Source organism: Salvelinus alpinus, chromosome 26, assembly GCF_045679555.1.
Source record: "Salvelinus alpinus chromosome 26, SLU_Salpinus.1, whole genome shotgun sequence".
NCBI lineage: Eukaryota > Metazoa > Chordata > Actinopteri > Salmoniformes > Salmonidae > Salvelinus > Salvelinus alpinus.
In genome coordinates this window covers 13,431,990-13,446,798 of record NC_092111.1, presented here as the reverse complement: position 1 = coordinate 13,446,798, position 14,809 = coordinate 13,431,990, and the positions used below count along the sequence as shown (strand labels likewise).

Sequence of the window (14,809 nt, the reverse complement as noted above, 5' to 3'; positions counted from 1 at the left end):
TGATTTGTTTAGATTTTCCTTTACTGACATGACAAATTAAATTCAAAGCAAGTGGTGACGATTAACACTTGGCGATTAACACTTGGCGTCAAGGTGTGGTCTATTTCTGTAGTGTTGCTAAAAGCCCCTCCCCCTAAAGCTACTTCAAAAAGGCCCTGTATAGCCGACTGTCTCAAAACTGAATTAAGTGCCTGAACTTTATTGTTAAGTGCTGTAAATCAAATGCAGACTTCTCATAGTTGGTTCAAGCGCCAGATTTGCTTGAAGGCCCAGTGCAGTCAAAAACATGATTTACCTGTCTTATGTAGACTGAACAAAAATATAAACGCAACATGTAAAGTGTTGGTCCCATGTTTCATGAGCTGAAGTTAAAGATCCCAGAAATGTTCCATACGCACAAAAAGCATATTTCTCTCATTTTGTGCACAAATTAGTTTACATCCCTGTTAGTGCTTCTACACCTGCATTGCTCGCTGTTTGGGGTTTTAGGCTGGGTTTCTGTACAGCACTTTGAGATATCAGCTGATGTAAGAAGGGCTATATAAATACATTTGATTTGTTAGTGAGCATTTCTCCTTTGCCAAGATAATCCATCCATCTGACAGGTGTGGCATATCAAGAAGCTGATTAAACAGCATGATTATTACACAGGTGCACCTTGTGCTGGGGACAATTAAAGGCCACTAAAATGTGCAGTTGTGTCACACAACGCAACAGAGGTATCAAGTTGAGTGGCATGCTGACTGCAGACATGTCCACCAGAGCTGTTGCCAGATAATGTTATGTTAATTTCTCTACCATAATGTCATTTAGAGAATTTCTGTCTGTAATAATGCCCTTTTGTTGGGAAAAACACATTCTGATTGGCTGGGCCTGGCTCCCAAGTGGGTGGGCCTATGCCCTCCCAGGTCCAACCATGGCTGCACCCCTGCCCTGTCATGTGAAATACATAGATTAGGGCCCAATTTATTTATCTTTCAATTGACTGATTTCGTTACATGAACTGTAACTCTTTAAAATTATTGAAATTGTTACGTTTATATTTTTGTTCAGTGTGTATATATATATACACACTTCCACACTGATGTTGGAATAATACTGTTATATTCAGAAATGTTAGCCTGTGGTGGTGGGATGAAATTTCGGCCTGCCTGAAATGGGTTAATAGACCAATAAGAAAGAGTTCCAAACCTCTCAGCTAATTTTCAGGTTTCCCCTCCCCACTCAGACCACTCGCAGACAGACAGTCCTATCAAAATTCTTGCTCCAGATATGGCTCTTTCCTAAGCCATTTGTTTCTTTTTGACCATTTAAATTCTTACCTAGCAATTATTTAAAATTGAGATAAAAACAGCTACAATCGACCTTTAATTCTTATTCTTATTCCCATATAGTCATCTTTAACCCCCCACTGATCTTAAAAGTCATCCACAAAAGATGCTCCAGCAGAACCCCTTCACTGCCCATACCATTCTACTTCTGCATAATTCCTCCCTGCTACTAACTACAGCATAGTACACTATATGACAGCAAAAGTAAAGCCCATGCTTACTCTAGCAGATAGGACTTTGGGGAACACTGCCCTCAAGGCCATCTCTTCGTTCGTTCGTCGGGCTTGCAGAGTCCGCTTCTCGACCCAGGCATAATTGTGCATTGTTCTGTATAGGACAGGAATGTACTCGAGTTTCCATCATGGCTTAAATGCGTCAGATGACGACAACCCGACAGTTTGCTTAAAAACAGGGCTTTCTAAGGCGACTTTTTGCCATTTCAAAAGTTGCATCATCCATTAAGATGCATCAGTTGGTCAGGGCTGTAGTGACTTCCCTTTAAAATTTAGACCTTCACTTTCTGTCCACTTGTCTTACAAATCCGACCACTGCCTGCCTCATTGTCATAGAAACCAAACCAGACCACAGTTACAAACTTCTCTCATATTTCTCAAGAGGGGCAGTGATAGCTGAATAGAAGACGACCCCTGATGTGTGACTCTACCTGGGTTGTGACGTGTCTTGGATGATTCTCAGCTGCTTTAACCAACTAACTGCATTGGATTTCCTCTCTGCAACCTCAATTCACATTTAGATTATATTCTGTGGTCTAGCAAAGCGGAACTAGTACTGCCACCTTCTGGCCTGGATGTTCAAAGAAGAACAAGGGTGAGAGATGGGGAGGTAGTGAGTGAGTTACAACCTCGAGGTTAGGTTTAGTGTGAAGGGTGAGTTTGGCATTGAGATGGCAGGGGCACAATCCCCTAACTGTGTGTGTGTATTAGGGGTTGGCTTAATGCAATGAAGTGCAGGCTAATGGGGACTAGGGTAAGTTTAGGTGTCGCTATAATATGGCACAGTCGGAATCATCCTTTTTCTCCCGTCTCCTCTGACCTCCCGGCTTGGCTGCCAAATGACCTCTCACCTGGAAGCAAAACAAACATTCATACAGGAAATGGACAAGCTTCTATGTAGGACGTTTGTGAATCAAAGATAGCAGAAAGTTGTGTCTAAACCTAGTACCAGAAAAGTACAACACTGCACCGTGGTGAAAGAATGCAATGAGTCCTCCACATTTTCTGCTCAAATAAATTATAGTGTGATGGAAAAAGCACCAGGGGACACTTTCTTTACCAGTAGCCAAACATTTTCAGCGGGGACCCCATTTTTTCAGCCAGAATTTCTAAGGGACCTCATTTCTTTTGCAAACCCACATCTAACAAGAATCTTAAAAATCGGTACATTTGGAATTTTACATCAAGAAATAATCTTATTCATAACATTCATCTCTTATCCAAATTAAAAGAAAAACACATTTACTCAAAATTGCATAAAAAAAAAAATGGATGGGGAAGTCTTTTGAATATCACAGGTCTATACTGTTGTACTGTGTTAATATTTCATACTGTTGAAGTAAAGCCTAGAGAGGGCACCATCTTTCCTTCTAGTAAATGTCTTGATTGTGTGGTTGGTTACCTGCTGTGCTGGGGCCTGGGAGGGACCTTGTTGCTGCTGCTGCTGGTACTCCTCCTCCTGCAGCCGTCTGGCCAGGTCCAGGTCACTGAGGGGCCCCGGGGCCGCCCCCTGCTGCTGCTGCAGAGACATGGCCACCAGGTAGTCCTGGCAACCAAGCATACACCACGGGGTGAGTGAATGTGTAGTCATGGAAATGTGCATAGAGGCTGAAATCCTTAACGTCCATGCATGATTTACAGTACATACAGATCTCAAGTTAGGATCACGTTAGCGTGGCAGTTCTACACATAAAAAAACCCTTAAGTATCTAGCTGCAGCATAAGACATGGAGATTGTCTGTGGCGTATTGGATACTGCCCACTGTATCTGGGTACTTCTCAAATAACAGGTATCCTCAAACTGAAAATGGTGGCGGTGTGTTGTGGAGCTGGGGGAGGGGGGGGGGGTCACTGACCTGGTCGATCTGTCTCTGCTGCTGCTGGGGAGTGAGACTGTCGGGCTGTGTCACGAGGACGCTCCTCTGGGGAGGGTGGCACAGGCGGAAGTCTGAGTTGCAGAAGTTGCCGTCGCCCTCCACGTTGTGTAGGCTCTCCCACACCAGCCCCCCCTCCTGCAGGAAGCCCTGGTCTGTCACCAGCAGGTACAGGTGGCCCTGTGGGGTCACAAGGTCAAAGGTTAGAAGTCATTCAGTGGGGGGGTGGTGGTAAGCAGCGTTTTAGAGAATGTTGTGCTACTGCAGGGCGCTTGAGGGAACGTTACAGAACGTGCTACATGCCGCTGTCATGTAGAATACAGTCTTATCTATTTATGCCATTTCTATATGCAAGGTTCTATATGTTGCACCCTATAGATTGAGCCATTGGTAAATTCCCTTACCAACACGCACGCACACACACGCACCTTGTGCTTTATCATAGTGCTAAAGTGGTTGTTTCTGAAGAACACGGACAGCTCGCCCTCCTTGACTGTAGTGTTGAGCTCACAAAGTCCGTGGTAAGATAGCTGGGTCGCTGTGGACTCCAGAAACTGCTCTGCCACCAAACCTGAGACGGAGAAGTATCAGCATAAGAGTGTAAGGGGAATAGCTGTATTACAGAGGAAACGGCCAAGTGAACAGAATGCAATTGGGAATATTTGATCAACTTCCCATCAAGACCCTCATCAATAAAACCAGGTTATTAGAGCTGGGCTTGAACATAAGTCTTCACCACCAGTAGCTCACCAGGACAAGGGTTGGTGACAACTCAAATGTATGTCAAGTAAGGATTCAGAAGGTCCTGTACCTTCACTGACACGGCTGCTGTCGTCCGAATGCTTGTAGCCGATGATCTTCTCTACCAGCTGGTTGTAGCTTAGCTTTCCCACCGCTGCCACCATCTCAGGGCTCTGGAGAAAGAAAATACTTTTAAACTGAAGCCCAAAACAAGGGATTTGGGGCATTAATTGTGAAAGGAGGGCTTTTACCTTCACATGTTCTACAAATGTCGCTTACCTGAGGGTCCACCAGCCAGCCATGGTAGAGCGGGATATCCAGCAGGTCAAAGGCGATACACTCTGGTGTGTACTCAAAGTCCGACACGCCTGTGAAGCGCACGTTGACGTCAAGGCCCGTGGACAGCTTTGGCAGAACTGCCATGGCATCGCTCATGTTCTGCGGATTCAAAGATAAAAAATGATGTATATTAGAAAACTACAGATGTTGGAAACTGAGTTGGAAACCAGGGTTGGGGGATTACTACTGTTTCGATTACAGTCGATTTCAGGATTAACTTCTAGAATTGAAGATCAGACCAATTAATATTTTGTGTTGAGATGGAATCATACTTGCATACAATGTAGAGTTGGTTGCACAGAGGTCCAGTATCAGCTGTTCCTAAATAATTTTCACATATGGTTTACACCTCAGTTCCATTGACATGTAAGGTATGAGAATGCTGAAGGATAAAGCTAAGTGGATATGCAGGTTAATCTTGTAGTTCAAAGTTCACAAGTGTTTCCAAGAGACCTGCACTCTCAATCATACCTAAAATGTCTGTCACCGTCGACTCCTACAATATGGTGTTTGAGTGAAACTGAGCAGCTAACTAGAATCCTCTGAGCTTAGCAATGAAAAATGAACCTAAGGTTGTCCCTTACTAAAGAAAATATTGGTTGACCGAAAGCAGTCTGTTCTTTCGACCAATCGATTAGTCAATTTTAAAACATGTATACACACCCTGTGTTTAATAAAATCAACTATATGTATTTAGCTTGTCTGATGCTTCAAGATTACTGATGAAATATGACACAAAAGACTCAACAGGGAGCTAGAGATCACGATAACCAGAAGGGGAAAAAAGAAATCCTCCTCCCATTACTGCTTTCTCCGATTCTGCCATTACTCTCCTGAAGTTGCTGGTAATAGGCTACACGAGGAGTCGGGACACTCTCATGTGGAATGACAATTTATCTTACCATTTCTACCGATCTGCGTGCCAGTTATGGTTTTCATATGCACATTTTCATTTCATTTATACTAACAACATCTTCGTATCTCAAATTCATTCATGTGGTTAATGAAAATTCTATCCAAATCTAAATGAAACACACCTAAAAAGTAACTTATACTGCCAACTGGGCTATGTAAAAAAAAAAAAGTTAAAAAAACATTGCAGCCTGCAGGTAGAAAATATCCTGACAAAAATAAGCATGGCCTGTCTGCAACGAACTTGAAACAATGTATCAACTATTAGCTTGGGTTGGGCCTGAAGCTCCTTGCAACATTGTAGAAAATATTCTGGGCCATTAGGAGTTTAGTTTACCAGTGAGCTTGGACAGACACAGCTGTGGGTAATTTGCGCAAGCGATAAGAAGTAATCAGGTAGGCCTATTTTATGACGTTTCCACTGGATCAGAGCATGACATTTTTCCCTTTCTTGCCGAGTGGTTATCGAAATGGAGTGAGCTAGAAGGTTTTTAAAAATACATTGAGGAATTGTCACTCAATGGATGTAAAAATAGACTTTGTTTGCTTGCTGTTTGAGGAGAACATTCATTTGAGAAGCTCCACAGGTCATTAGTGGTGGTGCATTAAGCCAATCAGAAATACCATCAGAAACACCAAATGGGCACATTTATATGCCTACATTTGCAAGCAGGCCAGGTAGCATACAGACCTAATTCTATGTGTAATCAGGTGCGTGTACTTACTCAACATTGACGGGAGCGCTCCAAACAAAAGACAATGACAAAACTCGTAAATGGAATGAAATAAACCAAAACTTGTTTCTCAAGTGTAGCATATTGTGAACTCTGCAAACAATGTGTCCACTCCAAAAATGAGAACAGTAAAATACTGGAATAATAATATATTGAATGCATTAACGTAACCAAACAAACATTGTAGATTAGAAATTTAAGCAATTACCTGTAAATTTACTACAGGTGATATACCCTATGTAAATTAAGAATTGATACACTAAAAATCAAAACGCAAACAATTCACACCATGAAGTTATGAAACAATGAATGTGCACAAATTGGAGGAAGAGAGCACATTCTGGAGAGAGATGTGCATTGTGCAGCCACACTCCCCTTCTTTTTGGACTGTGCCATCCCTGCGGCCTCCGCAATGGACTAGTTCACTGAGATGGGGGAAAAGAAGACTGGTTTCTAGTGCAAAATAAATAAATGTGTGTGTGTGTGTATGCATGTATGCTTTTTCAGTTCTGCCCACACATTTTCTATGGGATTGAGGTCAGAGCTTTGTGATGGCCACTCCAATACCTTGACTTTGTTGTCCTTAAGCCATTTTGCCACAACTTTGGAAGTATGCTTGGGGTCATTGTTCATTTGGAAGACCCATTGCGACCAAACTTTAACCTCCTGATTGATGTCTTGAGATGTTGCTTCAATATATCCACATCAAATTCATTCGTCATGATGCCATTTATTTTGTGAAGTGCACCAGTCCCTCCTGCAGCAAAGCACCCCCACAACATGATGCTGCAAGCCCTGTGCTTCACGGTTGGGATGGGGTTCTTCGACTTGCAAGCGTCCCCCTTTTTCCTCCAAACATAACGATGGTCATTATGGCCTATTTTTGTTTCATCAGACCAGAGGACATTTCTCCCAAAAGTATTTCTCCCCATGTGCAGTTGCAAACCGTAGTCTGGCTTTATGGCGGTTTTGGAGCGGTGGCTTCTTCCTTGCTGAGCGGCGATGTCGATATAGGACTTGTTTTACTGTGGATATAGATACTTTTGCACCTGTTCCTCCAACATCTTCACAAGGTCCTTTGCTGTTGTTCTGGGATTGATTTGCACTTTTTGCACCAAAGTACGTTCATATCTAGGAGATAGAACGCGTCTCCTTCCTGAGCGGTATGACGGCTGCGTGGTTCCATGGTGTTTATACTTGCATACTATTGTTTGTACAGATGAACGTGGTACCTTCAGGCGTTTGGAAATTGCTCCCAAGGATGAACCAGACTTGTGGAGGTCTACAATTTTTTGGCTGATTTCTTTTGATTTTCCAATGATGTTAAGCAAAGAGGCACAGAGTTTGAAGGTAGGCCTTGAAATACATCCACAGGTACACCTCCAATTGACTATCAGAAGCTTCTAAAGCCATGACATAATTTTATGGAATTTTCCAAGGCCCTGTCAATTTAGTGTATGTAAACTTCTGATCCACTGGAATTATAAGTGAAATAATCTATCTGTAAACAATTGTTGGAAAAATGACTTGTGTCATGCACGAAGTAGACGTCCTAACCGACTTTCCAAAACTATAGTTTGTTAACAAGAAATTTGTGGAGTGGTTGAAAAACGAGTTTTAATGACTCCAACCTAAGTGTATGTAAACTTCCGACTTAAACTGTACATACATATATACACACACACTAGTTCTCGACAAAATAAATTGGTTGACCAACAGCCTATAGACCAGTCGAATAATTGGGTTCACCCTTAAAGGAACCAGATTGATTAGCTCTGAACCGCATGTGTGTCAGAGCCAGGTGGTTGGATCATGGTGCTTACAACATCAAGAACATGGGTTTGATTCCTGCATGAGCCACACATACCAAACAGATGGGTTGACTCGAAGTCACTTTGTATTAAAGAGCTGCTAATGACCATTAAGTGAATTGGCTGCATCCACACAGCTACTACCTTGCCACCCAAATGTTTGAGGCTTACACCTTACTGTACATTTTTGGTACAGTAATTCTGAATCCTTGTTGTTCCCTAAACTCCTTATTGTGGTACTCTAGTGGCAGGTGGTGTGACTTAGCACTGATGACACAGGCTTCTGCCTCTGCTGTGAACTCCACTTCCCCTTAAAAATGTGTCACTAACTTACACCCAACCACACCCACAATTTTGTGCACATGTAACAGTATAACTTTAGTACGTCCCCGACCTCGGGCGCGAACCAGGGACCCTCTGCACACATCAACAACAGTCACCCACGAAGTGTCGTTACCCATCGCTCCACAAAAGCCGCGGGGGAACCACTACTTCTAGGTTTCAGAGCAAGTGACGTAACCGACCGAAAGGCTGCTAGCGCGCACCACCGCTAACTAGCTAGCCATTTCACATCCGTTACACACACAGCTACAAAAAGATAGACCAGTGGCGGCTGCTGAGGGGAGGACGGCTCATAATAATGGCCAGAACGGAGTAAATGGAATGGCAAACACAAACCATTTGTTTGATTTATTTGAAACCATTTAACTTATTCCGCACCAGCAATTACCACGAGCCCATCCTCCCCAATTAAAAAGGTGCCACCAACCTCCTGTGAGGTAGACAACACAGACAGACCTGCACCTGCAGACGCACACGTCCAAACACAAATACACACAAGCTAGCGCTGCTTCCGAAAAACATTCAGACACAGACCGACAGTGTCATGGATAAGCCAAGTGGACAGATGTGTGTTTATACAGAGGTGAGTTTACCTGCTGAAAGTTGAGCTCCATTCCCTCAGCCTTCTCCCTGGGTTTGATGGACAATACGCACTCTCCTGTGGCAGAAACACAAATTGCGGGAGTATAAAAACAAATGGGTAATGTGGTTCTCAGACAGTGAGTGACCAAACAGAAATGCGTGTTATAATATACAGTGCATTCAGAAAGTATTCATACCCCTTGACTTATTCCACTTCGTTGTATTACAGCCTGAATTCTAAATTGATTATATGTTCTCACCCATCCACACACACACACACACACAATACCCCATAAGGAGAAAGTGAAAACATGTTTTTAGAAATGTTTGCAAATGTATTAAATTAAATATAGATCTCATTTACATAAGAATTCACACCTGAGTCAATACATGTTATATTTATTATTATATTATATATTATATATATATATATATATATATATTATATTACTTATTCTCTCCACTGGCTTCCAGTTGAAGCTCGCATCCGCTACAAGACCATGGTGCTTGCCTACGGAGCTGTGAGGGGAACGGCACCCCCGTACCTTCAGGCTCTGATCAGGCCCTACACCCAAACAAGGGCACTGCGTTCATCCACCTCTGGCCTGCTCGCCTCCCTACCTCTGAGGAAGTACAGTTCCCGCTCAGCCCAGTCAAAACTGTTCGCTGCTCTGGCACCCCAATGGTGGAACAAACTCCCTCACGACGCCAGGTCAGCGGAGTCAATCACCACCTTCCGGAGACACCTGAAACCCCACCTCTTTAAGGAATACCTAGGATAGGATAAAGTAATCCTTCTAACCCCCCCCCCCTTAAAAGAGTTAGATGCACTATTGTAAAGTGGTTGTTCCACTGGATATCATAAGGTGAATGCACCAATTTGTAAGTCGCTCTGGATAAGAGCGTCTGCTAAATGACTTAAATGTTAAATGTAAATGTAATTTACTTTTGGCAGTGATTACAGCTGTACAGTCTTTCTGGGTAAGTCTCTAAGAGCTTTGCACACCTGGATTCTACAACATTTGCACATTATTCTTTAAAAAATTATTTGATCTGTCAAGATCACATTTACATAAGTATTCAGACCCTTTACTCAGTACTTTGTTGAAGCACCTTTGGCAGCTATTACAGCCTTGAGTCTTCTTGGGGATATCACTACAAGCTTGGCACACCTGTATTTGGGGAGTTTCTCCCATTCTTCTCTGCAGATCCTCTCAAGCTCTGTCAGGTTGGATGGGGAGTGTTGCTGCACAGCTATTTTCAGGTCTCTCCAGAGATGTTCAATCGAGTTCAATTCCGGGCTCTGACTGGCCCACTCAAGGACATTCAGAGACTTGTCCCGAAGCCACTCCTGCGTTGTCTAGGCTGTGTGCTTAGGGTCGTTGTCCTGTTGGAAGGTGAATCTTCGCCCCAGTCAGGTCCTGAGCACTCTGGAGGAGGTTTTCATCAAGGATCTCTCTGTACTTTGCTCCGTTCATCTTTGCCTCGATCCGGACTAGTCTCACAGTCCCCGCCGCTGAATAACATCCCCGCAGCATGATGCTGCCACCACCATGCTTCACCGTAGGGATGGCGCCAGGTTTCCTCTAGATGTGACGCTTGGCATTCACACCAAAGAGTTGAATCTTGGTTTCATCAGACCAGAGAATCTTGTTGGTCTAAGAGTCTACGTGCTTCCGTCGGGTCACTCTACCATAAAGGCCTGATTGGTGGAGTGCTGCAGAGATGGGAGAACCTTCCAGAAGAACAACCATCTCCACAGAGGAACTCTGGAGCTGTCAGAGTGACTATCGGGTTATTGGTCACCTCCCTGACCAAGACTATTCTCCCGATTGCTCAGTTTGGCCGGGCAGCCAACTCTAGGAAGAGTCTTGGTGGTTCCAAACTTCTTCCATTTAAGAATGATTGAGGCCACTGTGTTCTTGGGGACCTTCAATGCTGCCGAAATATTTTGGTACCTTTCTCCAGATCGATGACTTCGACACAATCCTGTCTCAGAGTTCTACGGACAATTCCTTCGACCTCGTGGCTTGGTTTTTGCTCTGACCTTATATAGACAGGTGTGTGTCTTTCCAAATCATGTTCAATCAATTTAATTTACCACAGGTGGACTCCAATCACGTTGTAGAAACATCTCAAGGATGAGCAATGGAAACAGAATGCACCTGAGCTTAATTTCGAGTCTCATAGCAAAGGGCCTGAATATTACGTAAATAAGGTATTAAAAATAAAAAACGGAAATACATTTGCAAAAAATTCTAAAGACCTGTTTTCGCTTTGTCATTATGAGGTAGTGTGTGTAGATTGATGAGGGGGGGAAATTATTTAATCAATTTTAGAATAAGGCTGTAAGGTAACAAAATGTGGAAAAAGTAAAGGTGGTCTGAATGCACTTTAATTGTATGTGTGGGGTACAGAGATGATGTAGTCATAAAAAAAATCATGTTAAACACTATTACTGCACAGTGAGTCCATGCAACTTATGTGACTTGTTAAGCACATTTTTACTCCTGAACTTATTTAGGCTTGCCTTAACAAAAGGGTTGAATACTTATTGACTCAAGGCATTTTCCCTTTTAATTCATTTGTAAACATTTCTAAAAACACAATTCCACTTTGACGTGGTGGGGTATTGTGTGTAGGCCAGTGACACAAAATCTCAATTTAATCCATTTCAAATTCAGGCGGTAAAACAAAAAGTCGAGGAGCGTGAATACTTTCTGAAGGCACTGTATTTCTCCATGGTAATGGTCAAAGTTGACTGCTTTTCCAATTTGCTAGATCTTTCAATGACTTAAGCCCGTGGCTCCTGGAGCATAGGGCCAGTGATGATCTTTAATTTACTGCTAATATGCAGTCTCTTTAGTTACTCGTATTTTCATGCATTGGTTGGATTTTCATGTGTTCATGACAACCTCAGAGTAATGTATGAAAATGTGTTGTTTACTGGAAGTTACAAAGCAATAACTTCAGTGTAACAAAGTCTGTATGGAAGTACAGTCAATACACTTGCTTGTTTCTTACCAAGGTGAGCCATCAGGTCCTCTGTGGTGACTACTTCTGTCTGGGCGGGTAGCTTGGCCTGAAGACAAATTACACATGATTATAATTTGTATGCACTTTTCTTGACCAATGTTCATTAAACAATAGACTCTCTGAAGCTGACATCCTGCCATTTATAAACGTAAATTCTGTGTTGCCTCGATTTTGAAAGATGTTGATGGTACAAACAAGATTATAGGATTCAGAAGGCTTTGGTGTTCTCTTAACTACGGCTCATCACACCCTAACGTGAACCTGTAATTCCTGCTTCTAGAAACTTCCCTCACGCCTGTGTCATGTCACTAATTCTGGCATGCATACACACCTCGGATGTCATCCTCAGTGTGTCATCCTCACCCTTATACGCAGTCACCTTAAGGCCAATTACACATCTCAATTGTCTTAAGGCCTACTTCATCTGTGCTGATCTCAAAACATATGACAGGGTAAAGCAGTATATTTTAGGACTATTGGGGGATTTTGCAACGTGCATCTCAATAGTCTAAAGTAGCCTCATTTTTTGGCTCCTTCTATTGATCTGCACTGATCTGAAGAAAAAAATAGACCAGTGAATGCAAAATCCCCCAATAGTCCTACAATATACTGCTTTACCCTATCATATGTTTTGAGATCAGTGCAGATGAAGTAGGCCTAAAACCACTTAAGACAATTGTGATGCGTAATCATGGACCCCATTAGTCCTATATAGCTGTTTCTACAGTCCAACATTACCTTCCAGCGCAGAAACAGGGTGTTCATGATGGCCAGCAGGGGACAGGGCCCGTTCTCACTCTGCGTGATGATGGGTGTCTTCTTCTCCTTCCAGGTGATCCATTTCACAAAGTAGTAGGCCGGCATCATGGGCTCTGGGTCCGGGGCGGCGGTGGCCCCTCCCGTGGCTGCGGCAGCCAGGACGTCACTGACCAGGCCGGGGACGTCAGCAGAGGGGGAGCGGCCCTCGTTGCCCAGGGCAGAGTAGGACGACAATGGCTCGTCATTCCCAGTGTTGCCCTCGAAGAACTCCAGGCTGCGGATGGAGAAGGAGGGAGAGTCGCTTGTAGCCGACTGGCTATTCTCGTCCGACCTTCCAAACATGGCCTCTGAGCTTTCCCCATTCACTTCGGTCAGAGTTTGGCTCTGCGGGGTGGATTGAGCGTCTTCTGTTGTGCCGTTTTCAGACATGGTGGCACACGTGGCGGCTGGCGTGAGTGCGGTTCCACTGTGTTTGTCAGAACCTTCTGCTTCCATAATTGGGGTCTTGACTGATGGGACTTTGGTGGAATCTTCACGGTCCAAGGGCTCTGCTTTGTGGCTTTCTTTAGCCACAGAGGACCCTGGTGTAAGGCCACCCTCTTCAGAAATGGCCTCTGTCAGAGAGCAGTCATCTTTGACAACGCTCAGGAGATCTCCTCCGACTATCTCAGTGCCAGAATCCGCCATAGCTGGGTAATGTTCAATGTAGCACTTAATCAATAGAAAATAAGGCCAAATCGTCGGTAAAGACTACTTCAGGCTTAGGCTGTATAAGCGTAGAAAAACAAACTCAGCCCTTTACATTAAGTATATTCATGGCTTTAAAAGTTGGCAGTGAACTTCTAGGTGAACCTTGAGGGAAATCTACCCGACAATCAGTTCCCTGGTATTCCTGAGTAACAGTGTCCTTAGTTTGCAAAACAGGGTTGATGGACGGCTACAGCAGAATCCACAGTCGCTCTGTCGGTTTTATGTCATTCAGAGTGAGACAGAGTGGATTTCACAAAACTCTACAAGATTTCCTCTAACAAAAGATAATGATCTTTACACAAAATATGTATCAATTTAACCTTGACAAAAGTACAATTATCTTACAGAACTGCCTCTGTCCATTGCAGGTACAGCTGCAAACTAGAGCAAAGTTATCTTTGGGGTAGGCAAAACGTATCTGGTTATGAAAGATGTGCTTTTCCTGACTATACAATGGAATACACCAGAGAGATGGACAAGTGACAAGGGAGATGGAGCTGATCAAGCTTGTTCCTTGCCTCGTGACATGGATGACTCAGTATGTTTTTAGGATATCAATGCGGTATGGTTGACTTCTTAGCTTCGTCTGAAAATATCAGCTGGAGAATTCGAGTAACCATATTCTTAAAAATTGTACCATACCTGCAAGAAAAAGATCAGTCAGGGAAATAACTTATTCTCTAACAACACAAATTATTATTCTAACTGTTATAGGACTGACCTTGGGGTTGACAAAATACTGAGAAGGTAACGCTAACTATAAAGCCGGTCTAGAAAATGTTGCATCTGCCAAGTAACACCAGAACAGGCTACTGTCCGGACCATAGCTGGCTATAGCCTCGTGGTGACGCTCAGAAGTTGATAGCGCCCATCACTAACGTTATCCTGCAATGAGTATCTTGATGATGTTGGCAGCTTGTTAGCTTGCTAGCTAACGTTAGCTGACCAGCAGAAAATAAAATAACTTACCATGAAGCCAGTTGACAGCGTAAATGGCAACAACAAAAAGTAGTGAAATTCAGACTGTTGTTGGTCCAATCAACAGAAAACGTTAACGAGCTTCGCTGGCTGACTAAGCCATACTATTTACATTCCACGGTCTCCTCGTTCGCTATCTTGAATTCGCTTACTCCTCTTTACTTCCTCTTGTACTACCACAGCAAATATTTGTATATCTGTGACCAGTCTGTAAACAATGATGTCACGAGCTGCATTAACCACAGGGGGGAAACTCATTTGTAGATGTCATGCACCAAGCTACAAACATAAAATACATTTAGTAGAATATGCAAACCAAAAATATTTCGGGGGACAAAAAGAAAATACTCAGCAAATATGCGAATTAGTCAAACACCAGCTACATTA

General features: G+C 43.2%; 1 protein-coding gene across 1 annotated transcript; it reads right to left on the bottom strand.

The window, feature by feature from the left end:
• Positions 1 to 14,809, bottom strand: LOC139554778 (ubiquitin carboxyl-terminal hydrolase MINDY-1-like). Its single transcript, XM_071367914.1, has 10 exons — positions 14,414 to 14,809; positions 12,674 to 14,086; positions 11,924 to 11,981; positions 8,911 to 8,975; positions 4,459 to 4,617; positions 4,250 to 4,352; positions 3,867 to 4,009; positions 3,421 to 3,618; positions 2,967 to 3,110; positions 1 to 2,415 (listed from the first exon to the last, which is right to left on the bottom strand). Exons 2-10 carry the CDS (start codon positions 13,379 to 13,381, stop codon positions 2,335 to 2,337), a joined length of 1,659 nt encoding a protein of 552 aa, XP_071224015.1. The 5' UTR covers positions 13,382 to 14,086; positions 14,414 to 14,809; the 3' UTR covers positions 1 to 2,334.